The following is a 26,821-nucleotide window of genomic DNA, read 5'->3' as shown; positions in this document are numbered from 1 at the left end:
AGAAAATGGAGATAATTAGATAGGCAGTGAAGATCTCCAGTGGACTTGCTTTGAAATCTGTATTTTTAAAAATTTTTTAACTGTTTTGTTCTGTTTTGATACGTTTAATCTTACCCTCTTTGAGATATAAAACAAGTGTGTAGGACTGAGAACCATATTGCTAAGTTTTTGTTGGATCATTGAGCAGAACTGTTGGCAATGTCACTATTTGAATGTCATTTTACATACTTTAATTTTGTAACCTGAACAGCTGTTTCTAGGATGACAATGTGTAACTTATCAACTGGCAATTTCTTGCCATTTATTTTTGTGTAATTCTGTATTGTTTCTACCCTTTTTTTTAATCTCCATGTATTTTTTTGTTTCTTTCTCTTTAAATAAAAAAAGACAAAAAAAGAGAAAATATTCTCATCAGTGAAATAAACAAGACTCACATTAGTAAATATCACATTGTCTCTCTAGTGTGAAAAATAAAAACTGACAGAATAATGAGATTCAAAAAGTATAATAGATATTGTGAAAGTGAAAGGGAAGGAAAGTGCTCTAAAGAGTATAACGACATGTATAGTGTGTAAGATAGATGACAATATTACTAAATTTCTGTTGGAACATTGAACAGAAGGATTTGCACTGTCAATGTTTGAGTGTCTAGCCACTATTTATGCTTTGATGTTGTCACTTTGGCAACTATTTTTTAAGACAACAATGAATAATGTATTAACTAGTGATTCTATGTTGATAATATTTTTTGAATTTGGTATTGTTCTACCCTTCTTTTCTGTTACTCTATTTTCTTTCTTTGAAAAAATAGAGAACAATATGCAATATAACAACCACTGTTAAATTTCTTTCATTCTGTTTTGAAAACCTACATTGTTATTGTTCTGAGTTTGCTATTGTTATGTATTTTGCTTTTTGTTTTTCTTTTCTAATTTTTCTCTTTTTAAAATAAAATTTTTAAAAAAGGAAGTAAAAAATAGTAAGGTATAAAGTACTATCAGAGGGACCAATCACTGCACTACCTTTCTATCTACTTGATGCTGGGTTTTCTATAGCTCCTGTGCAACAGGCATCAATCCTGATAAGGCAGTGATTTCCAAACTTTAGGAAGGAAAACTATTATCCGATCAGTATGTGAAAATGCAGATTCCAGAGCCTGAGAGAAAGCGTAGGAACGTGCCTTTGTTTGTTTGTTTTTGTTTTGTTTTGTTAATTTGTTTTGGTTTTGTTTTTTTTGAGACAGAGTTTCCACTTTGCCTTAGCCTCCTGAGCACTGGGATTGCAGGTGTGCACATACCCCGCTCTGGAACCTGTGTTTTAAAAATAAGCACCACTGAAGATTCCAATGCAATTGGTTTATCAGCCACTTTCTGAGCAATAATACAACAATGTAATTAAGACAGGGCCCTGCTGGGGAGACAGGTCTGGAAGCATCAAATGGAACAGTGCAGTTTCTGCACTCCCACCTGGAGTGCAAGTGCAGACTCCAGGGAGAAGCACATTCATGGCCCAGCTGTGACAATTAACTTGTGACAGTTGCTAGGAAACATCTCCTTTTCCTTAGCTTCCTATCTTTAAGCTTCAATGTTGCTATTTTACCTTGTGTTTAATACTACCTATCATTTCAAATATTGTTTAAAAGCCGGTAGAATATAAATCATCATTAAATTTTTAAAAATTACTCCTTTTTATTTAATCAGAAGAGGAAAAATGTAATACCACTGTTTAAATATTACTTGAGTAATAAACTATTTTTATCATGAATCTCTCTTGATAGTGGATGTGAGAGTAACTTTAAAAATATATAAAATGAATAAGTGATGTTAAAGTTATAAGGTACTTCATATACATGTAAATAAATAGACCCAAGTATGTATATTTATCTCTAATGTTGCTATAAACTCCATACATACTCAACTGTGCATGCATTTGTATTTCATTAATTGAAAGAAGAAAGTCCAAAAGTTTCCAACAAACACACCTAGAGAAAAAATGCATCAGTTTGTCTAAATATTGTGGCTTTTTATTCTTTGTAGCTTTTCCAAATACCGCAAACAGAAAAGGGATTATCATTACTAGCTGAATGTGTGTGGGCTTGAAAGCTCTAAATGTTTCTTAAAGAGCAAACCTTCTCTGGGCTTAAAAAAAAAAAAAAAAAAAAAAAAGATACCGGGAGGAATTGGTGCAAGTTAGAGTTATTGCTCCATAAAATCCACCTCCTAGATCTAACTTCCATAACTGATTTTGTGTTGGACCAGGCCCAGAATTCGTGGCAGTTGGCCTATTTGTAGAAAGTCTTGTTTCTGTCCACACTTATGCCAGTTTCTGCAGATGAACATTTTTAGGCATAGATTTGGAGCATTCTGAGCAAGAATGCATACAAATGAGAAATATTGTCTCTGCCTGGCTAAGGTGATAAAATTATTTTCAAAGCCGAGAATCCTGGCAGAAGACAGATTTGTTGATGTGACAAGGGAATGCAGAAACATGATATCATGAAGATGTACACTCAAGAGAAGCCTCAGGGAATATTCTTGCTTCTTGAAATAATAAGAAATCTGGCATATAGGAGTTGTGACATCTGGGAGAGAACAATAAAGATCATAATGTAAAGTCACTTGACAAGAAATGTGAGCTACTCTTTATATATGTGACAAGACTGGCTGTTCCACTAAAAATTAAAATCTTAAGGACATTAGCTTACAGTTTTTACAGAAAATAAAGTAACCTATTTTTGCTATTCAGGCGATGAGATTGTCAGCATCTTGGGTTAATGATCATTCTTAAGGTGAAAGAGTAACAACCTTTCTTGGCTCAACATGGACTGTGTGGTCCTCCTGTGAGCTCCCTGTTTAATGACCATGATTAGGCTCATGGGCCAGCCACTGTGTGTGGTCTCTGGGTCTGACCATTGCGAATTCCTTGTGAAGGGAGATATATCTGTTTTTCTTAGAAGCCTTTCCTGCTATTGCTTTATTCTCTGTATAGAATGAGGACAAAGAGACCAGCTCAATGTTTTATGGCCTTCATCAATTATGCCAAATTGGGACAGTGGTTGGCTATTACAACACTTATTAAAGTAAAAATTTAAGGCTTAGATATCTGTTTTGTTTACACTGCTACTCTGTTTTAGAAATCCTTGCCTACTTCTTTTTCAGCTACCTTTTCTCCTGCTACCCTCAAATTAGGAATTTAAACCTAATTCATTCATACTATTAAATTTCATAAACTATGAGTTATTTGAGGCTTGTTTTGTTATATTTCTCTGCTCCACGATACTTCTGTAGAAATTTCTGTTTCCCTTTAGAGGTATTCAAGAATGTCTTGTGGAAGATAAGTATAGGTATTTCTAACTTAATACAGGAAGAGAAAATATAGAGTTTCTAAAGGTTTAGTTTTGCTCATACCTAAATAATGCCTGCAAGGAGATACCTATATGTGTCTTCTGAAAATACCTGGGTATTATTTATAAATCACCTGATTTCTGTCTAATTTACTAATACAGTTTTATTTTTAGTACAGTTCCTGCCTAGCCACTTACCTGCTAATACTGTTTTCAACTTCATTTATCTTCTTGTGTTCTGGTGTAAGCCACCACTGTTCTCTTGGCCTCTCTAGAACATCAGCTTCGTTCAGTAGTCATCATCTCATCTAGCAGGCTCTGGGAAGGGACCTTTCCCTTGACATCTAAACATGATGATCCACTTGACAGGGTGCCCTTTGGAGGTATCTACCCATAGAGAAGAAAGGACTTGACACCCTCTGCTCAGGTTGGGTTCTGAGACAGGAGAGATTGCTAAGAGAGGTACAGCTGGGAAGGGTTACCAAAGAAGCTAGCAGAACTGCAGCTGTAACAAGGATAAATCAGCAGTTGAGTGACCAAGGAAAAGAGCACCAATACTGAAATATATTTTATCATTTTTAAAATGTATATTTTAAATGGATAACCAAAAGTTTTGCTAAAGAAAACATTTTATAGTGTTCCTTTATAAGGGAGACTAGAGAGTTTACTTACAAAAGAAGAAAGAAAATAAAACCCCCAAAGGTGTTTATGATAGTAATTGTTCTGCTACTGTGATTTTTTTCAAACCTCAAATGTTAAAGAGGCTGTTTGTGAAGCCACTTTGTTGATGTTTCCTAGGCTGAAAGAAAATCAGGGTTGACTTCATTGCCGTGGGCGGCTGAATCACTCCTGAAATCTTGGTTCGTTTGATGTTTGCTGTCTATAGAAGTTCTGAGAAACCTGGGAAGGAGAAAAGAGAATATAAGGGGGATTTTCAAGCAGTATTAGAGAAGGCAAGTTTTGGCGCTTTTATTTCCTTAAATCACTTGTTTGAGGGAGAGGACTGTGTCCGCTTTTGTTGTTCTAGTGCCCTGCCCTCCAACCTTACTGCTGAAGAGGGGAAGCCAGTTTCCTCATCAAAATACACTGCCTATCTGCAGGAAAATGTGAGGAAGTTAAAGTCAGCTCTCACACAGAGTAAAAGTTGAAACAAATCAACTCGGACTGAAATTAGCATTTGACAAGATGGCAACCTATTTTATTAGTATGGTTTGTAAAGATTTTATACTAAGTGCTTCTCTCGGTATTTGTGATTCTGAAAAGATTATGTTTGAGACTTATGAATCAGAAATTTTATATTATGAATAAAACATTAAAATATCCAATAAAACAAATCACTCCATTTTAGCACTTTCTTAGCTTTAAAACCATTTTCCCCCTTTGTACAGCAAGTGGGGTAAGATTTTAATGAGAACTTCTAATGTTGACAAGTACACACTCAGTATAAACTCCCTTCTTACACAATCGTTTTGCATTAAAAATCTATTGAATAAAACATATGAGATTAAAGTATATCTTCCATCACTCATTTGTGAGATGAAGCAGTGGTGTAAACTGCTCTGTTAGGGTCAAAGGGCAGGTGTCCTGTCTTAGTGAACTCATATGAAAATGCCAGATTGAGGCTCTGCCTCTGTCTATTTGATAGGTGTTTCAAAGTGCTCTGAGTTTTTAGTTTGTTTTGTGGAAATACAATTTATTACACATTTGCATATATGGTGCTTCATATACAGGTGAACACACGTATGGAAGCAATTTGGCAAATAAATTCTAGTATCTTGGGGTGAACTTTTAATTTTCAGTGCAGATAAATAATTCCTAGAAACCATCGTAACATTCCTGACTGTTCTGCTCACCCAAAATCACAGTTGCAGCAATTCTGTATCATGGATGTCATGTTGAAGTTTTACTTTTGACATTCATGTTTCCTAATCATCCAAAGAAGCTGGGTGCCGGATTTGTCCTCCAGTAATTCAACTTCTCTTTCAACTCCTCAGATGATTAAATATCTTAAGAAGTGGTACTCACTGACTGGGAAGTCTTAATGGAAGATTATATATTTAATTTATTCTTAAATTTTTATCTTGTCAACTCCTGTGTTCTGTTTTTCACCTGTAGCTTGGGACACTCAGTGGAATGCTTCCCATCCCTTTTTAATTTCATTCACCATTAATTCTGTTTGTTTCCTCCTATTGGTACATATTTTCTGTTTTAGGTACTTTGTTACTTTTGGACCCGCAGCGGAGATTAAGACATAGCCATTGTCCACAGGAAATGCACACTGTAGCACAAAACAAAAGATGAAACAATTGTAATGCAAACCAGAAAGTGCCTAAGTGTCTCTGCCCATTAGAGTGTTTACTTGCACATTCTTGTTTGCTCACGGAAAGGCAAATAACAGTTCCTAAAGTGGATTCTGTTGAAAAAGATTTCTCTTATCAGATAAGTTTGTGCAATAAACACATTGTCATCTTTTGGAGATTTATCATGCACACCACCACATTATTGTAAACATTCTGAAAGAGTCCACTCTGAAACAGGTAAAGAAGCCCATTTTATTTTGCCTATCTTAGTTTTTCCCAGACTTACTTAAACATATTTTTTATGACATACATGTTAAACCCTGTAGAATAATTAACATTCCATGAGCCATCAGTTTGGGAAATGAACCAGTTATCCCTTGGAGCAGCTAGATGAGTGCCTTTCTGTTATAGAGTGTAAGAAGATGCACATTCCTTTATACAAAGAAAATATGTTTATTAGGATTCCTCTGAAGCAATATCTTCGGCAAACAAGGAGGTGAATTGATTCAGAAGAATGAGAATCTAGAAGTGGGTCTTGCCCAAGGAACCTAAAGGGCAGCTTGAGTTTCTTTTCTCTTTCTATCCCTTAATTCAGTTCCAGGCTGTGGGCTGATATGCATTTTCTCTGTGCATATCAGAGGTGGTGGGAAGAAGAGGAGGTATAATTATAAGTGGCTGCAGGTTCGGTTATTTCATCCTGGCTTAGTGACTTCAGAGGGAAAAGAAAGTTTTCTCTTTTGGCATATATGGGTACATCCCAGGGACAGATTCTAAATGGCTCAGTCAAAACCATGTGCTCACTCAGGGACAATCAGTGTGCTCATATTTGTAATGTGTTATTATTAACCATATCTGGTCACAGGTAAATCCTTAATCCTAGGAAGGAACATGGATTCTCTTAATAAATCCCTCAACAGACCTACATGGAGGGTGGAGAAGTAGCTCTGAAGAGAAAGGGGATTGATATGTCTAAGTGGTTGCAGAAGATTAAAAACAACAGATGTCTAACCAAAATGCAGTTTAATTACTAAAATCTAGATTTGGCCATAACAGAGAGCTGGCTCTAATTTCCAATTACTGCCAGAAAAAGAGGGTAAAACAGTCAACTATTCTAATATTAAAGTCATTATTTTTAGAAGATAGCCTCTAATTTATAAAGTGGTTTATAGTTAATTAAAAAAAAAGTCATCTCAACTCTTTCCTTTGGCGTATAAAAGCTTTTTTTCAACCCCAATGAGTTATATTACTCAAAGATACACATTCTATGAGTGCTTTCCTTAGGTTTTCACATGGCTTAATTGCCCAACTCCATTATGACTATTTCAGGCTAAAAATTGTTGCATCTATATTATAAGGTATGAAATATTCAAAATATACTGATCAAGGGACTATAGTGAATTTAAAGTAACTGAATAGGTGTAATCTTGGTGTAATACATGGTATCATGGTGGCTTACCTTTGAGGATTGGGAGGTCTACTGGCTTTCTTGTTTAGATTTGTCATTACGTTTGTTCCTAAGTTTTTCAAAAAGATGCCAGCCAACTCTATGCTCAAACTTTGTAGTAGCTACAAATTTAATCAGAAGAGTAATATAATTACATTTACTGTATCTGAGAGCAAAATTGAACTTACATGATGAAAATCTAAAAATAAAAGACAGAAACCTGGGATCTTGTGAGAGAAAATGCCTGCATATATATGTGCACTGAGTGTAGTTGGGGTCAGCTTTCCCAGAGTTTGGGAAAGGAATTAGTGTATTTTCAGCTGTTCACAAGATACTTATATAATACTGGGCAGTATTCTGACCTTTTTGTTGTTTCTATTTGAAAATTAAGTATTCTTTAATTTTTTTATTATTTTGAATATAATAAAATACAACACAACGAGATGGAACAAAGCCAATTTAGACAGTGTAGTGAAATTGGTATAGAACTTCATTGCAGGTTACCAGGATAATAGTAATAGGTATCATGGTATATCTCATTTATCTTCACAATAGTTATGATTTCAATCAGGTATAGCAAAAATCAAAATGCAGAATATTATAGAACTTATCAAAACAGAATACTGAATAGAGCAATACCATTAATCAGAATAAAGCAAAACAGTGATGAAAATACTTGCCTTCAAAGAGATGGTAGAAGGAAATCCCCCTTATTTGCTATATTGCATATGGTCAACCTCCCAAAAGATGCTCAGATCTCTGGCTCCCATTTGCTAATGAGTCAGGGGACAGGATGCTTGATTCTCAGCCCACGCACCCACCCATAGGCTCACAGCCACATATCAGGGAGGCGAGCTGGTTGCTTGGTTCCCCAGCACCCTAAATTCCAACATGGCGCAGATCTCAGGAGTCGCTGGTGGTTCTCACCCTGGGTCGGCCGCAGCTTGCCAGGCCACAGATGCTTACGGAATGAAATTTAGTATTTTTTAAGATATACTTGGGCGTCTCCTTGACAAAGGGTGGACTCATCATGGTTAATTTTGACTGTCAACTTGATTGATTTGAAAGATGCCTGGATCAGTATAGCATACTTCTGGGTGTGTCTGCACAGGCTTGGAACTGTATCTGCTCCCTAGCCACTTCCTCTTGGCTCCCTTCCTGCTCTCTGCTTCCAGGAACCATGAGTTGAACAACTTTTCCTCTTTAGGCCTCTCCACCATGACATGTTGGTCTTCAACTCAGCCAGTCATTGGCTGAAACTGTGAGCCAAAATAGCAACTTCCTCTTTGAAGATGTATATGTCAGGTATTTTGTCCCAGCAGTCGAAAGTTAACTAACACAACAGGCAGAATCAAATACCAGTACTTAAGCCCTTCTACCACATTCTGATGTAATTAGTGGGGGGAGGGGGGGCCGAGGGTGGAAGTTTTCATAATTCTAGTGATCCTAATGATATTGGATCACTAGAATTATTCTGTAACAATTTAGGAAGTTACTCTCTTATTTAGGGCTTTGTGATTAAAAATAATTTAAGATCAACTCCTTATAGTTTATCAGCATTAATTTAGGCACATTTACATATTTCAAATCAAAAATTATGTAAAAATAAGGTAGGAAACGTCTTTTATCTGGTTTTTCCCTCACTGCTGGATCCTGACCATCTAAAACAGTGCGCTTGGCACCTAGGACCAAGGGCTTAAGCAACAATATGCTGACTGATGGAACTAATAATCAGCTAAAGAATGGGGTTCCAGTATCCTCAACAAAGGATCCAGTAAGCACTTTGAGCCAGAAGAATGGTCTCTGTTTGGGTCTGGCTCGGGTTCACTGTTCCTGGTTCTGCCTGCGGTGCTCTGTGCCTTCTTTGTTCTTGCCCCAAGCCCATCTGTACCAGGATGTTACTGTCTTGAGACTCACACTGCTATTTGCAGACACTGCTCTCTGCCTTTGCCCTTTGCCAGCATCCCGACCGCCCGGGCAGTTAAGGGCGATTCCATTCCGTGTGAAGGCTTGCTTACGCAGTTTCCATTTTTTCTCTACAAAGGTTTCGCTCGTTTGTTTGGTACTTGGCCTGTCTCTCTTTTGATCTGCATGTTGTGCACTCCTGCTAATGGACATGCTCCCTCTAATGAGAAAAACAATCTGCAGAATAGAACTTGAGCCAAAAATGGTTTTCCCAACAGGTAGAAACACAATCCTTGTGATGCTGCCCCTGGGCCCCCTCTGACAGGAGCACTGCTGGCATGAGCCTGTTTAAGGCTTTCTCGCTCAGCGCTGAAATTCAGGATTTCAGTGTGAAATACAAGTTTGCTTATAAATGGCTTTTAATTCAGTGGGACAGATCACAGCCTGAAACATTTTATGAGACATTCAGTACTGGTTAGAGTACTCTAATTCAGATATATATTTATCCTATGTCTTATTTACTAAAGTTTCTTAATTGCAGTACTTGACAACATTGGCCATTCTTGAGTCCTCTCCCATCTCTCTTGGTTGTAGTAGAATTTTCTTCCTCCTTTTCCTCCTCCTCCTCCCCTCCTCTTCTTCCTCCTCCTCCTCTTCCTCCTCCTCCTCTTCCTCCTCCTCCTCCTTCTTCTTTTTCTTCTTCTTCTTTTCTTCCTTCTCCTCCTCCTCCTTCTTCATTCAGAAGTTACCTGTAACTCCAGAGAGGAGGAAGTTTAAGATTTTATGCTTAATAGTTTACACTGTTCTCTCTTCAGTTTCACTGAAGCCAAAGGAGGCTGTCAATGAAGTGTAAAGTGTCTTCAAACCATCTGCATTCATGTACTCACTTCTTAGAGTGCGGTACACACCAAATGTCTTCTAAATGATAAGTAAATTCTCCATTCCCATATGAAAGTGTACTGTCCCTTCAACTACACTCAGGCCTGGAGGCTTTAATAAAATCCTTTTCAGATTATTGTTAATGCTGTGCTTGATTCTGCAGCAGCTGTTGCTTTTGAACAATATGATGCCTCTCCTCCCCCAAGAGAAGTTGAAAATGCCTCTTTTGCAGCTCTTTTAACCTTTGTAGACTCAGAAAGCATAAAACGGACTGAGAAATGAATGCAAGGTTCCTGCTTTGGAATTCAGTGCACAACTTAAAAACTACTGAGTCTCGCCACTTACTGACATTGACTTTCATACCAACAGTTTAATTTGGAGAAAATCTGCTACCTCAAATGACTAAAAGTATTTATGTGGAAAAATTTCCAAGTGATTGACTTTACTGTGTTGGTATTTTCTTTTCCCATGAATATGTGAGTATTTGGCTTTCTCCCAAGATTTTTTTTTGCATTACTTCTCTTTGGGCAGAGAAGTTTTTCTATCCAGAATAGGAGGAAGCACCAAGAGTTCCTGCTTTTTAAGCAAAGTATTATTTTTTAAATTTACACCACAACACCTGTAAAAATGAAGGATTTGAGTGCATGTTTTTTGTCCGTAAATTTTCTCATGCAAATCTATAAGACTGTCAGAATGACTTTGATTATCACTGGGAAGCCAGTCAAGCTCCCCTGGCAGGAACAACCATTACTTTTCCACAAGGCAGACAAAAACTTTGTTGCAGACAAAGCAACCTATGTATCTCATAGGAAGAGAAACTTTCTAAAGATTCTGAAAATTAGCATATGGTAATTGCCAAATCCCAGGGAATCTTTTAATTGAACCTTCACAGTAGTTCACTTAGCGTACTCAGTGCATAAATTGAGTAGGACCTCGTTAGGGAGTGGTGTCCTGCCTTAGTGAAAATGGAGAGAATGAGAAATATAGTTCCTTATGACATGAAGGCAGGATGAAAGAGGAGCACGCTGGTCTGTGGTCTGACTATATGACTCAGGATGTTGGAGAAGATCCAGAGGATGGCCATGACCCTTAAAACAGGTGAGGATCCTCCTTGCTACATTTATAATCCACAAGGATCTACCTCATGTCTCATTCTTTTCCTTCAACGCTTGCCTCATGAGTATCCAGTTTTTAAAGAGGATCTTCCTAAGGAAACCATACGTTGCCAGGCTCAGCCCACCCGTACTTCTCTGTGTCTGTATCTACGATACTCCATTTTCTCACTGTGCTCTCAGTACACAGAACCTTTCTCCTGTGGCCTTAGTGACCAGGAGGGGACAAGTGAGGTGCCCCCACTCAGGCTTTAGCCCTGCACTTGCTCTTGCTGCCTAGGAGGTAGTTTTTTCTCTACCCTCCTTGCCTGGCAAGAGCCTGATCTTCCGCACCTGACTCAGATGCTGCCTCCTTCCTGAAGCTTCTTGATGGTATGTCTTCTGCTGCCTCCCACAGCCCAGCACATGGCCATCTCACCTTTCTCCAGGGGGCCTTCTCGGTACCTCTCTCAAGGCATTATATATCTTTTGCGTTCATAGGTGCATCATGTTGTCTCCAAGTATAAACTTCTTATAAGAAGGGTCTTCTTCTCAGTGTACTCACACCCTAGCATGGGGTTGGCCCACAGTGGGTATTCAGAAATCAGGGAAATGGGAGGAAAGATACAACATACAGAGAGGAGGGAAACACATAGCCACTGCATGAGGCAAGAGGGCAAGAGGTAAAGGCTCAGGCATGAGACTTATTTTAGGTCATTCGCCACTCACTAGACATGAGATTTCAGACACATTATATCATCTGTCTGTGCCTCTATTTCTTTATTTGGAAAATGGGATAAAAATGGTACTCTAATATATAATGATTGTGAAGTTTCAATAAGCTAAAGCATATAAAGTGCTTAGCACAAACCTGCCACATAGAGAACACTCAGTAAATTTCTGGTTCCAGATATAAAAGGTCTATTGAAGTTATCACCTTAGAAAATGCAGGTGGGCACATGAAGGGAAAAAGACATTTGTAATTAACTAAATTGTCTAAAGGATTAACTAAATTGTCATTGACGAAAGACAGAGGCAATGGCCTAATTCTCCTCCCAGAACTCAGGTGCCTACATTTTTTAAAAAGATGAATTTTCTCTTTATAATAATGCAAGTGAAAAATAGCTTGGGAAAAAGACAGTAAATGAGGTTGCTCCCCAAACAAGCAAAAAGGATGGCCAAACGAGCTCCTGGTATAAACCAGTAACTAAATTGCTGTGCATTATTTTCTGAGATTTTAAGGGGAATGGAAATACAATGCTAAGGGAAAGTCATGTTTTTGCTGCCATCTACAGATGTCAAAGTGCAATTTTGAAAATTTCTTAATGCATACACTCAGAAGAGGGCATTGTTGACAAAATGAGTAACAAATATAAAAAGTTAAAGTTCTGATAAGCAAAACAATATAAGCATATTATTTTAGTAATTTATTTTACTTTTCTTCTTATAAGATGTATGTTTCATTAGCAATACAACCTTGTTATTATCTCTTACTGTATTAAAACTTCTCAGCAAAAACCTGCTGTAATTCAGAGATGAGCCAGTCAGTTCTTAAGATAGATTTGCTGCAGCTGTGGAAGCCACAGAGTTTGATAGTTAATAAACTAGTTTCAATGAGGAATGAGATGAACTGGATTTAACCCCGTGCTTTCCTGCATTTCCCTGGTTATTAGAATTACTGTGAATTGTACACACTTGTCTTTTATTATTTGCATCTGAGAAATCAACCAGAAACAAATAAAACCAAACTATGAGTCTGACCTCCCTTCTGAGATATCTTTTGCGACTATGGTCCCTCTTACAAATTATAGTCTCTCAAGCTGTTATAATGCTCTCCAACTTTCCTGTGTGTTGTTTTCAAAGGGTTAAGTATAGACAAGCATTACTGGAAAAGCGTTTGATGGAGCAGAAAGAAGTGGCCCTTCAAGAAGCGCATGAGGAAGAAGAGAGAGAGAGGCGGCTTGCAGCCCTTAGGAAACAGGTGTTTTTAATTTGAAACTTTTCATGGGTGATTTTAAAAAAGGTTCTAAGTGCTCTTAATAACATTATTACTATGGCTTGGTTCATGATATCTGCTATATAAAATTTTACTTACTCAAATTAGGACATTGACTTTTATTCTGGGGAGCAATTAGATTTATGTTTAACTATTTCTACCTTCTCAGTATATTAAAAGAGCTTTATCAGCACCTTTAAAAAGCTTTCCCAAGGTTTAAATGCATCCATATCACCTCTTGTTTATTAGTTGAGTAGTATCTATCTGCCACAGTGAAAGCCTGCAGCTAGTCAACAGCTTTTACTGTCCTTAAAAAATGTGGAAGAGCAAGATAATCCTCTTTAGGGTAGGAATGTCTGCGTGGAAGTATGCCACAGTCAATAAACATGGTTAAAGCCACTTTTTAAAAAGTATGCTTTTTGTGCAAAAATGAAAGCCTCCCCTTCTTTTGCCTAAAATAGCAAGGAAAAGTAGGTGAATGTTAACAGTAGATGGTAAGAGCAGGAACTTAAGAAGTTATGAAACGTGATAAACAGTTTTACTTGGTAATTTTGCAGAATTGCAAAGTGAAAGTTTCAACTCACAAGTTTTTAAATCTTCATTCACATCATTTCCCAGCTCATAGGAAATGATACCTGGTTCCCCTTGGTGAGGTGACACTGTGTCATGGCTAAGACCTCAGCTGCTGGTGTCCCTCAAACCTGGGACAACCTGGGTCAGGAGCCATCTTCAGCTCTATTTCCTCATCTGAAAAATAGGAAGAATAACAATATTGCCTGAAAAAAATAATCAAGTTATGTTATGTACAGTCATAAATTCCCTGGGATGAGTGTGATCATTTCATGTACTTAAAATATACAAATAAACGTAATTAATTTTTAAAGAACTGTCACTGGCCTTTAGGTTCATAGTAATGCAAGTTTATATATGCAAGGACTTACTAAGTATAAAGCCCTTAGATGTCAATTGGCTTAATCTCTACAGCAACCCTATGACGTAGGTACTATTAGAAACCCTAATATACAGAAGCGGAACTTGAGGAGGCGCAGAGGTGAAGTACTTTTTCCAAAATCAAGATAGTCAGTAAACATCAAATGAGATTCAAACAAAGGTGATAGTGAGATACATTCTACAGATGCATTATAAATGTATACAACCTTACATCACACCTTCTTCTGTAAAAATGGATTATGGAGATAAATTTGAAGCATAGGAATATAAATCCTGGTTATCCTATTCCCAACAAAATTCAAATTATTTAATCGTTAGCAAATAATTATATATATTACAACTTCTGGAGACAAAACTTAATGTCATTGTTGGTAAACATATTTTTATTCAAAATGTTTGCTAACTATAGAGAGTCTATCACTAGACTGTGTGCCTTTTGAAATATTGATGTCCATTTTCTGTAATCAGTGGTTAGAATTATAGTATAAGATATTTTATCTGGGAAACATATAATAGTTAAAGTGTGTTTAACTTCCAGTTATTTCATTACAGTTTCTAAGTGGCATTAAAAATATCACTTACTTTATACTAATTCTTCACTTTCTGAACTGACGGGAAGGTGTTGCTAATGGTGCATATAATTTACAAGAAAAGGAGCTTCTTTTCAATAAGATGCAGGTCTGAATCACCATACAGGACAAGGGCATTTGTGCTAGAATGACTGCAGGTTTGCAGTAGAAGGGGAACGGCGGCAGACAGTGGTTTCTGGAAACCTTGTTGCCTGGAAGAGTGGAAATTCACCCATTTTGCCCTATACGGCTGACTCACTTGCTTTACCATGAGTAGTATTCTCTAGAGCCAGCTTAAGCAGGGTGGGCTTTCTAGAAAGCTGTTTAGGGTTGTTACCATAGTCATAGACTGCTAACTGAGAAATTAAAAGTGAATGTTTTGTTCTATTTAGTGTTACTTTCATGGTAGCTGAATATGTGTGCTTTATATGTAAGTTTCTTACAACTCCTATCAGAAAAGTAAATTTTATAGGAAGTTAATCATAATTGTAACTATTTAATCATTAGCAAGTAATCATATACCATATGTTACATTTCCCTTTTTTTTATGCATGTTCTAACAGTTTTGTATATCTCTATGACTGTCCTGGTGTAAATACTTTTTTCTGTCTTCATCTCTTAGGTTTTATCTTTTTCAAAATTTGTTAACTTTAATAGGCATTGAATATATTTGTCTTATTGCCCTAAAATAGTTTGTATCTTGTGCCAAGTGGCCTTGCTTTCTTTTTCAGGTTGGAGTTGTTGCTCAATTTGATCCTGTTAGAATGATGTCAGATACCATAGCATCAAAAGCTAAGCTGGGTATTGATACGGAAGAAGAGTTCATTCTTCAAAAGCCACTCTTCACACTGCATACATACAATGAACAGCAGGTAATTATGAGAATTAGCATAACTGATGCAAAAAGCCATGAGAATGGTAAGAACTGTAGAAGTGTGTGTCTTGGGTTACAAATTGTTTTCAATGTTTATTTAGGCACATATATTAGCATAATATTTACTTATAAATGATAGCATATTACTGCATAAAATAATAAGTGACTAGAATAAAATGGCTTAGCTAAAATGTTATGAATCTTTCATTTAAAATTGTTTTTAAACTTAAGGACTATAAATGTTTTGAAAGTTTTGTTAATGTTATTTTGTTAATTTTTTTCTGTTGCCCTAAGAATTTAAATTCATAACATACATCCTGTTAAATAAACACCCAATGTTACTCATGAGACAAAGCAGAGAGAAACTTTCAGAAATTAAAATGAGCAGAAGACAATACATCCAAGTTAATGTTAATAGTTTATTTACTGGGAGAAAACCACGGGATTAATTTAACCATTTGCAGGAATTTAGGATTCATTTTTAGTTTGTGCCTGTAACAAAGAAGACACTTTTCAAAGGCCTTTTAAATGAGCGGAATGAAAGAATGGAGAATGGGAAGCAGGATTGATAAGTGAAAGAATATCACTGAAATTAAGTGAGGAATACTGATTTTGCAAATCTGATGATAAAAACTAAATATTAATTTAATTATTGGAAAGCCAATAAACTTCATTCATCCACTGCCAACAAATCCTTTGTCTCTACTATACACTACAAACTGTACTAGAGAATAAAAGATGAATAAATAATTCATTTACTTGTTGAACAAATACTTATGAAACATGTACTGCATTTTCTGGCTCTGTAAGAAATGTCCCTCTGGGCTACACCTTGTCTGGAGGAAGTGAGCAGTGGGCCTCATTTAGGAGGGAAAGTGGCATGGAAATAATACTGCCAGCAGGAGATTAACCTCCTGATGGAGGGCTCAGGGCTGCTGCAGCACAGAGGAGAGAGAAGGCTTAACCCTGGCCTGGAGGTTAGAAAATATATCAGAAGGAACTTTTGAGCTCTACTTTAGTCAAGGGTTTTGAGAGTCATGACAAAATTCACATCAGATGATTTACGATGAAAGCAAGTCCATGCTTGGGGGTGCATGGGGAGGGGGATAAGTTATAAGGATGCATAAGTATCTTTAGATACCAGTTGTCAAAGCAGACAGGGAATCTGGGGTTTGAAAAGATTGATATCAAAAGATGGATTAGTCCTAAGAGTCAGGCCAAACAAGTGCTGGTTTTACAAAACAGGAAGGTTGGATGAGGGGCTTCATGGATTATCTTCAGTGTATGGCACATGGCAAAGGATCCATGACAAATGCTGAGACAGGAAGCTGAAAACATGGGTTCTTGTCAAACTGTGAATGCATAGTAAGTCTTGCTACTAAGGCATTTGACCCGTATCCTGTGAACAGATGTGAGACTGAAGTGGATACACTACATACAGACTCAGATTTAGGTTTGTATATTCTGAATGGAAATTGGTAGGGATGGGGTGGTTCGGGGTGAGGTGTTTTGGAGTCACAGATCCAAAGTGGTGGTTTAGAGGTTGTAAATGGCTGTGGCTAGGAGGAAGATGGTAGAGAATGTAAGAACATTTCTGAGAGAGATAGCAAGTAATGCTGGGAAGAGCCTGCATTGAGGATTCTGAGATCCTTGTTAGAATTAGAAATAATAAATATGTATTGCCTAGAATATCGCTGGTACCTAGCAGTAATTCAGCAAATTATACCAGTAAGAGGTACTGCCATTAAGATTACAGATGAAAAACAAACTTAGAGGGAAAAAGAATTTGTTTTGTTCCTGTATAGTATACATTTATAAGAAACTGATTAGCTGCCTCTGGGGAAGTGAACTGGGGCAGTGGAAGTATGGATAGGAGAGCGGGTCCTATTTCATAAGTCATCTGCTAAAGCACAAAGTAATTTTAAGAATCTAAGCCTCACAACCCTGGAGCTGAAGAGAGGGGTGAGTTCTGGAAATAACTGGGCACCAACCGGACACACACTTGAACATGCATCTTTGAAAGTGGCTGAGAGTGAGCAGGAAGAGTATGCTGAGGTCAGGGGAGGAGCAGTTTGGGACCGAGGCTCCGGCTGACTGCTTCTCACACACAAATCACTGCATTGCTCTGGACCCCATATATATATTGCCCCTAGCCTTGTATTTGTTCTGTTGCCAATTTCTATTAATGTTTTCTTTCATACTGTGTCTGACAGCTTTTCCTAGCTACCAGCCAACTGAAGGCATTGATTTCTTAAAATTCAGATCATTGTAGTGGACCACTAACAACTCCCCCATCTCCATCTCTTTTTTCCCTGCCTCTTTAATTTATTCTAGCAAATATGATCCAAATCTACAATAAATATTGTGTAAGGCTAAGAAAGTTCTCAAAGAGTAAGAAGTAACTGTGTAAGGGCAAAGGAGAAAAGAAGGAAGAGAAAAGGAAAAACATAAATTTATATATCTATACATATGATAACTAAAAAGGACACTACTACTAATTGTATTAGTGCTTGGAAAAGAACAGTTGATACTCATGATTAGATCAGTTTTACATGTCTAGGTCTGGTAATCTAAGCAACCTTTTTGAAGGTAACAATATGCACTATTACAACCATTGTTAAATTCCATCTTGTTTTGAAAATCTATATTGTTAATATTTTGGGTTTGTTGTTGTTGTTTGTTTGTCTTTTTAACTTTTTATTTTTTCTCTTAAATAAATAAAAAAGAAATTTTTTTACAGAAATAATGTATTCTTAAATTATGACCAGATTGACTTCGCTATATAATGATATATTATTACAATCAGCAACTACAATGACCATATTGCTTCCATGCTAAAAGCCGAAACAGATACACCACCACTAGCTGCTTGGGCACCTTGGGGTGGCTTCAAACCTTTTAAATTCAAATCCCAGGTACAGAAGCGTCCTTTCCAGTGTTCCTAAATGGCGCCAGTGTTCCATCCAGACTCCATTCCAAAACTGAGTTATCTGCCTCTGAGTTCATGTATGCCTTCCCCTCCATCTATATCTCTCACCCCCTTTATATATGATTAAGTTAACTTCATGCTAGCTTGACTGCACCTTCTTACCCAAGACCACCTTCACCTCACCACCAGGAGGGGTAGCTCCATGTTTTACTACTATCAGAGCATCTGTCCCACAGTGCCACAAACTTGTGCTTGCCTGCTGGGTTAGTCAGCTTTCTATCACTGTGACAAAATATCTGAGAAAAAAAAAAAACCTACTTAAAGAAGGAAGGATTTATTTTGGCTGACAGGCAGAACATAGTGTGAGGAGCATATGGTAGAGTCAAGATATTCACCTCATGGCAGACAGAGGGACAGATGGAGGGAAAGAGGGAGAGAGAGGGAGCACGCGTGCAAAACATGTCCTGGCCACTGATATATCCTGCCAGTGATCTGCCTCCCCGTAGACCCCAACTCCTCGTTTCCACCACCTTCCCCAAGCCGTCATTAGGTTATGAATCCACTCACAACTGTCATGGTCTGGTCACTTTCCAAAGCCCATCTCTGAACATTGCTGCAGGGGGACCAAGCTTTGACATCTGTCCGTGGGGGACATTTCAGACCAAGTGATAACACCTGCACACCTTTTTATCACCTCTGTACACCAAGGCCTCTTTAAGAGAGGAGCTGCTTTCATCAGATCATTACCTCATCTTCTTAGGAGATTTCAAAGCCAGGTAAAATGCCTTATTACGTAAAATCCACACGTAACCACTTTTTCATTATAGCAAACAGTGTGTGTTGACATTTAATATTCATAAGAGGGGAAGAGGAATAAGGCCCAGTCAGCTATAAATGAGAATAGAAATTGAGCTATTCATATACTTACTCCCACTTAGCATCAGATTTCTTAGTTCTGTTTGAAATGAAATCTAGCCTTGGAAGAAAGGTCTTATTGATGTTGTTTTCAAGTAGTGGTCATATATTTAAACTTATTTTACTTATTGTTAGATGACAGAGGAATTAAAGTTTTTGTTTAAAAACAGATGCACAGGCTGATTTATTTATTAAGGTAGATTTATTTTAATCAATGATTACCTATATTTAACAATTCCATCCAGGAACAAATAATGATAGTATTGAAAAAGTTTCTCATTTGTTAATAATTTAAATATATTTTGATTCTTCTAATATATAACATTCTATGCAGCCAACGTTGGAAACAACTGTCACATTAAAAAGTAATAATGTCAAAAACCTTTTGAACATTTTTAGTAAAAAAAATCAATGTAGTCATAGTTCAAAAATTGTTGAACTAAAAATTGAAACATGAAATCTATTTTAATTCAATGAGTTATTATTTATTTTATTTATTTGAACTATATTTTATCTCTACAGATAATTTCTGACCCTAGACTTCGCTTTGAATTAGCACTTCGAGAAGCTGGACTTCATAAAACATTGTATGCCAAAGAAATATTACCAAAAATCAGTCCACAAAAGCCTCCAAGAAAGGATATGGAATCTACTGTATTTAAGATCTAAGCCTCATGCTAAAATCCATTATATATAAACAAGATCTTTGAGAACATTTATATTGATAACAAAAATTACCATTTTCTAAAAGATCAGACACAAAAATTATATCATTTGTTGAAACAACATTGCCCTTCTTACACGATGATTAAAATTTTATATAGTATTTTTTGTATTTTAAAATTATATTTAATACTATCAGATTCACCTAGATGATGGAAATTAATTATGGTATATTTGGTACATATTTTATCATTTAGTAAGATGATTTGGGGAGGTGTTATTATATAAAAAAGATCAGAATAACCATTTGCAAGAATTATAAATGATGTAGCTTCTATCTGTGACTGTTCACTTCTGGTTATTATTCCAGAATTTGACTTTTAGTTGTAAGAACTTTATTATCATTACTTCTACTATTTTTTGATGATTGTAAGAGGCGATTCAACCTTTCTCTAAATTTAGAAACCAATTTGATATACCATGTTTACTGAAAACCAGTCATCCAAACAATTTCATTTTGTAAATTAGCCCTTAAAAATAAATTAGAAATTAGAAATAGCAATTCAAGCATGGGAACATCTATTTTGGTTTTGGGGTGGGGGAGGAATTTGTGTAGCTGTTTAAAAGGAATACATAAGCATTCATGATATTTGAAGTGCTGTCAAATGTACCAAATTTAAATAACCATCTGATCTTACAGAAGTATTTAAAATAAAATTGCAAATAAATTTTTGATGATTTCTAAGAAGTGGTTTTTCCATCAAACAAAATAAGTAATTTTAGAAGTTGGCATAACTGTTACTGTTAAGATTCCCAAGATTTTCTTCTATTGAGTTACCTGCATTCTCTACCTACCTCCACTCTCAGTTTTGTACTGTTCTGGTAGTTTCTGGGATAATGTAAAAAAGACAAAAATCCATCTGACAGGAAGGTTTGTCTTCATGACTGTTCCCAACATCATGAGAATAATAAAACAAGAAATCCAGGCTGTCTGTATAAACTTCCACAAGGAATTCTAGGGCAAAAATCCACATTCCAGAGTTCGTTGTAATATCCTCCCCACTGAGCCTTTTACACCACAATGATATCCTGTGAAGAGAGGGTGAGCAGTCCAAACAAGAGGCTGGGAGCGGTGGATAATGGTATTTAAATGAAGGGCTCCTCCCAGGGTCAAAATACTCTTTTATGGGCCTAAAATCATAAACCCACAGAAGCCCTGCGTCATTCTCTCCAAACGGCAAGGCAGGGATCCTGCTCTAGATGTTCGCATCACCATTCAGACTGACATCCAACAGGTCACATTCAAATTCCAACCTGGTATCATTCATTGCCTTTACATTTTCAAAATTGATGCATTGTAATTCTGATGGAAACATGGATGGAGATTTAGGTAGCACTTTAACCACTAGCTGTGACTGGGCTCAGATCCCAATAATTCTCTCCCTTTTAAAAAAATAGTGTGACTGATACATACCATTCACTGAGCACACCCTGTGTATTCAGCACCAATATGTGCTTCTCATATCTCATATGATCATCATAACAACCTTGTGAGATTGTCATCTGTATTTTACAAGTAAGGGAGTAGTTCAGAAAGGTAAAATAGTACGCCCTCAATAACTACTTTCAATGTTAATTTAGTGAGTTCTGACTAGCATTTTAAAGTGAAAGTAAAATAACCTGAAATCTCACTGGTTAATAAACATATGAGATGTTAGAAATATTAATTAAAGCACCCAAAGAAACATCAATGCATACCCACCAGATTGCCAGTGATACTAAAAAATGTCACAGTGTCAGTGACCGATGATGATACAGAAGAAAAGGAAGCATGAACTGGTATACACTGGAAAAGTTGAGACTTACTGGGTAAGATAGAAAGTATTCTTGCTCTTAGATTCAGCAACTCTATCCTAGATATGTCCTTAAGAAGCTCCTGTATATACAGGCAAGGAGACACGAATTGGGATTCCCAAAAGAATACAAGCCAAATGTTCATCAATAGAATAGAAACTGGACTTGGGGGCACACACATATAACCCCAGCTATGTGGGAGGCTGAAATAGGAGTATGGTAAACTCAAATCCTGTCTGCGCAACTTGGTGAGACCCTGTCCCAAAACAAAACATAAAAAGAGGTGGGGACATAGCTCAGTGGTAGAGTGCTGTGACAGTCAGGATAGGCTTTCAATTTAACTGGCTTTTGGACCCACTCAGGAATGGGTGGAGGACATTACCAGGTGTGCCTTGGAGGATCATGGAGGTGTGGCCTTGGGGTCTACAGCTGGTCCCTTGCCCTTCTGCTCCAGCACTGTTCCCTGCTCTGCTTCCCATTTGCCATGAACTAAGCAGGTTTTTGTGCCACACTCTTCTGTCATGATGGTCCTGCCATAGAACCAGCCAAATGTGAACTGAAACCACCAGCAAAGTAAAGTTCTCCTCCCTTATATTGTGGTTTCATATGCATGCGCCAGCGATGGAAAAGCATCCAATACAAGTGCTTACTTAGTATGCACAAGCTCATGAGTTCAATCCCCAGTACTGCCAAGAAAAAAAGACTAAATATAAAACTTATGGTTTATTCATTTATAAAATTATATGTAGCAATGAAAATGAAAAATAAACATCAACATGAACATAATAGTCATTGAAAGGAGCCAGATGCAAAAGCATACATATTGTGGTGTATTTCACTTATATAAAGTACAAAATTATGCCAAACTAAACTGTATTATTTCAGTATGTATATATAGGTAGTAAGATAATACAGAAAAAATTATTAAAACTATGAAATGATTATCTCTAGGGCAGACAGAGGCATATAGGGATGAGGATCTTTACGTTACTGAAAATATTTTATTGCTTAACCAGGGCAGTGATTATATGGTATTTCTAGTCATTTTCTAAAGTATATGTGTTTTAAACCAGGAGCAGTGGTACATGCCTGTAATTCTTAAGGCAGGAGGATCACTGTAACCCGTGTAACCTCATCGAGGCCAGCCTGTGTTACACAGTGAACTCAAGGCCATCCTGGACTACATAGTGAGACCCTGTCTCCAAAGGAAAGAGTGTAATAATATTTTACATAATATTATATAGCAATGCTGTACATTCCCCATACATGAAAAAAGGATATTAAGAAAGCAAATTATTAAAAGCATGATTTGTTAATATACAACCCTATCAAAAATACAATTTTAGTTTATTTCTAATATCCCTAATACACATGAGTTTCTGAAGTAGCAAGACCTGTCCCTGCTTGGGAGTCATGTTTACCTCTGCGTAAGAAGAATCCCCTAATTTCTCCTCAGTCCAGCACAGCAGTTCTCTCTGCCTCTTACCAGTCCAGCTTGCCTTGCTGGCTTGAAAAAGAAAGAAGAGTGCATTCTTAGGATAAACAGTGAGTTACGAAATGTGATTTCAGTTCTCTGTCTGTCTGTCTCTCTTACATAGTTGTGTGTGTGTTTGTATTGCATCATAACAAAAAATGTATTTTTTTTTTTTTACTGCATCATGGTCCAAAATGATTGAAAACCACTACTTTCAATCCTGTACTTAACAAAACATAAAAAGTCTGATTCACCTCAACATCTTTGAGGATGATAGATTTGTCTCAAGTTGGAAGGAAAGAAAATATCTGAGCTAGTAAGACTTTTGGCTCCCGTCTACCTCGAGGTCTTTACATGTGCCCGAGTCTGCATTTCCCTTTGATTCCTCTAGCAGAGGGAGCAAGCTATTCCTCTATCAGAGATTACTGTCTTGGGTTTACTTTTCTCTCAGCTCCACAAAGTTTAATTTATTCTTTCTCTTCCCTGTATCTTCAAACTCTTCCTCAGCACATAAATCCCAACTTTTATATAAATCCCCATCTAAAAGTAGATCTCCTTTCATCTCCACATTGTTCTGTAATTCTGCACTTTTTCTCTGCTCCCCTTCTCAAGAAAATTCTTTATAAAGTTGCCTTTAGCCAGGTGTGGTGGCACATGGCTATAATCCCAGCCCTTGGGAGGCTGAGGCAGGAGAATCATCATGAGTTTGAAGCCAGCCTGTGCTACATAGCAAGACCCTTCCTCAAAGAAAAAGTTTCCTGTAGATAACGGATATCTCCTCTTCCTATCTTCTAATTGCTATCACTTACTATTTTTTATTTCATTCTCTATTGATTCTGCTCTAGCACGATCGCCAGCAAACTCCATGTTGGCAAATGATGACTTAATGCTTTTCAATCTTCATCTTATTTATTTTGTGAAGGAATTTGATTTAGGTGACAATAACCCCATCTTGGAACGCATTCTTTGTTTCTGTGACCCTATCTGCTCCACTTATTACTGCTTCTTTGACAACACATGTCAAATTTCTTGAAGGGCTTCTCTGTCCATCTCTAGATGTGGGACCCTTTAGCTTGTCTATATCATTGTTACTGAAACACTATAGTTTTAGTTTTAAATTAGGTCTTCTCACCTACAGTTTTCCACCTCCATTCTTTTTCATTCTTGGCAGTTTAATCAAGGAACAAACACATTGTTGCATAGAATTTCCTATGCTGAATTTTGCTTACTTTATCTTTTGGTGTACAGTTTAATATGTCCCTCTGTCCTCTCTGTCTTCTGCATTTGTATAAATTGTTAGTTTATCTAAAGCTGTTAACTGGATCACCTGTACATGACCCTCCATATGGCTTGAATTTCTCATGGAATGGTAGGTAACTGGATTCTAAGATAAAACTGTCCAAGACCTGAAATACAGGTGAAAAAGAAGTGCAGGCTTCTAAGCCAGTTAAGAACTGCTAGAATTGACCCAGTGTCTCTTTCTAACTACATTTATCAGAGTAATCGTATAGCTATCTCTGATTCACAGTGGTTGAGAGATGACCTCCACTTATTGATGGTGTGTGGGAGTGGCAAGTTCATATTGTAGATTTATGTGAAATAGAAAATTTTACACCATATTTGAAAATCTGTCACATTTGTTATCTGGCATGGCAAGATGTTCCAGTTCACTTTAAGCATTTCGTGCTGTGATTAGAATCCATCTTTTCTCTTACAAGTTTTGGTCCTTTTTGATAAGAAGTGATATTTCAAGATGAAAATCTGAATGCTTAGGATACACGTTGCTACCAGTTGGTCTTCTATCCAGGCCTTTTCAGTAAGCATCGCTAGAATACATAAGCACACGAACTCGCACACATATGCATGCAAATATACCATCCTACTTATAGATACATATTTATATAAAGATGAAATATTCTACTAATTCATTCTGTTACTTCTAATTCAAATTCCATGGGTTTTTACTTGACATCTTCCACTTTACATTTCTAATTTCTTTTTTCCCTCACTGAGAATTTTGATGCTCAATGAAAAGAATGTTAAAATATGACATAATTACTTACTTGCATTATCCCACATTTTATAGACAACAGTCTTGCAATAAAATACTAATATGATAAAACAAAAATAAGTTGTTTTGAATATTCATGTCCTGTTCTTTTTTCCTTTGCATCTATATTTTCTAGGACTGTGTAAATATTCACTCTTCCTTTTAGCACTAAATTAAGCTTATTTTCTAAGTAAATATATTTTTACTGGTACCACAGGGTTTTATAACAATGTTTCATTTGTGATTTTGGTTCTCTGAATCCCCTTTTCTAGAAGACTAAGAATTGCTTATGGAAACAATATTTTCTGAGTTTTTGAACAACTTGTTGGAGGTCTTTATAATGGAGAATCAACTTTTACTGGTAAGAAATGCCTTACTTACATTTTATTCTCTGGCGTCAAATGTTGATTACATTACGCTTTCCCTAAATGACAATTACTTAATCTTTCACTTAATTGCGTTTAAATCAAGGATTTCTTGCTCCCTCTTTTAATACAGTAATTTTATTGGACTTTTTCTTCTTTTTATCATTCTTGCTCTATATATTCAGTAAAGAGTGTTCCCTTTCATGATATAATTTCCATTTTATTCCAGGCACTATTGTCAATTATAATTTTCAGTATTCATCATATCTCCTTTTTATCTTTTCTTCTGGGTTCATTATGGGACATTGGACCTTCTTTGTTTGTAGTTTCTATTTATCCCTTTGTCTTGAATTATTTTGATTCTTCATTTTACACAGTTTTTAAAAACTTTTTGTGTAGAAATAATTTCAACTCTATGAAAAAGCCAAAGTCTGAGACTAATATACCTTTTACCCAGATGCGTACTAAACATGATCCTTCCTCAAACTTACTCTATTGCAGGTATGACAGCCTTACCTACCACATTTGGCAAACATGAAATGTAGGAATCCATCATGATGCTCTCTTCCCCCAACTTACAATATTTTATCTCACAAGATCTATCAATGACCCATTTCCTGCACTGAAACTATACTGCTGATGGAAGATATTTACCGTACACTGTAGCTGCCTACCTATGCTGTTGTCATGAGTAGTAAATGTCCAACGTCATTCATCCATCTCCCAGACTTAGAAACTCACTTACTCCAGTCTCTTGTGATATGTTATCAGTCTATCAGAAGCACTCACTTGAGACTGACTACCTAAGAAAGCAAGAATCTATCCTTTGCTGGGAGAGGCAGTAGAAGCTTTTGGCTATAGGTGAGAATATTTGCTTAGCTAACAGTATGTAGCACTTTAGTTAGCTGCAAACAAAGTTGTGCAGGAGCTGCAGATCAGCAAAGGATTTTAGGAGAGCAGCCTTCTAGTGAGCATTGAGTATCTTTCCTGCATGACAGCCTCAAACACTGACTGGCTTTTCTTAAAAATCTAGAAACTAATTAACACCCTTTTAAAAAATTGCTTTCCAAGTGGATTTCACTGTTTGCTACTGTGGATGCAGTGATATACTGATTCTTCAGCGCCAGTACATACCAACCACAGTTTCCCACTTTAGAGATAATCCCTCCATCTCTGCAGTCTTTTCAACTGAAAGTTCTGTTCTGTTCAGAAAATAAGG

The 26,821-nt window shown here is 36.7% G+C and overlaps 1 protein-coding gene and 1 long non-coding RNA gene across 6 annotated transcripts in view; one reads left to right on the top strand and one right to left on the bottom strand.

The window, feature by feature from the left end:
* The window catches only part of Ccdc148 (coiled-coil domain containing 148), a 327,135-nt gene that overhangs the window by 272,900 nt on the left and 27,414 nt on the right, over positions 1 to 26,821 (top strand). For 3 of the 5 annotated variants that reach the window (XM_063259137.1, XM_063259134.1, XM_063259138.1), the window contains 2 exons: positions 12,826 to 12,943; positions 15,210 to 15,350. In XM_063259137.1, the coding sequence (XP_063115207.1) occupies positions 12,826 to 12,943; positions 15,210 to 15,350 (259 nt within the window). Of the gene's footprint in view, positions 1 to 12,825; positions 12,944 to 15,209; positions 15,351 to 18,900; positions 19,396 to 19,718; positions 20,608 to 26,821 lie in introns of those variants that run through there. The other 2 variants (XM_063259135.1, XM_063259136.1) reach the window with 2 other exon arrangements.
* LOC111754132 (uncharacterized) lies at positions 9,142 to 20,837 on the bottom strand. The gene is made up of 3 exons (XR_002788841.2): positions 20,715 to 20,837; positions 13,543 to 13,705; positions 9,142 to 9,741 (listed from the first exon to the last, which is right to left on the bottom strand). It is a non-coding gene; the product is annotated as an uncharacterized LOC111754132 (long non-coding RNA).

Source organism: Cavia porcellus, unplaced genomic scaffold, assembly GCF_034190915.1.
Source record: "Cavia porcellus strain 051 isolate PalLab524CR breed Dunkin Hartley unplaced genomic scaffold, mCavPor4.1 scaffold_12, whole genome shotgun sequence".
NCBI classification, from domain to species: domain Eukaryota; kingdom Metazoa; phylum Chordata; class Mammalia; order Rodentia; family Caviidae; genus Cavia; species Cavia porcellus.
Note: the sequence above shows the minus strand (reverse complement) of the source record. Positions and strands in the feature narration are given on the sequence as shown.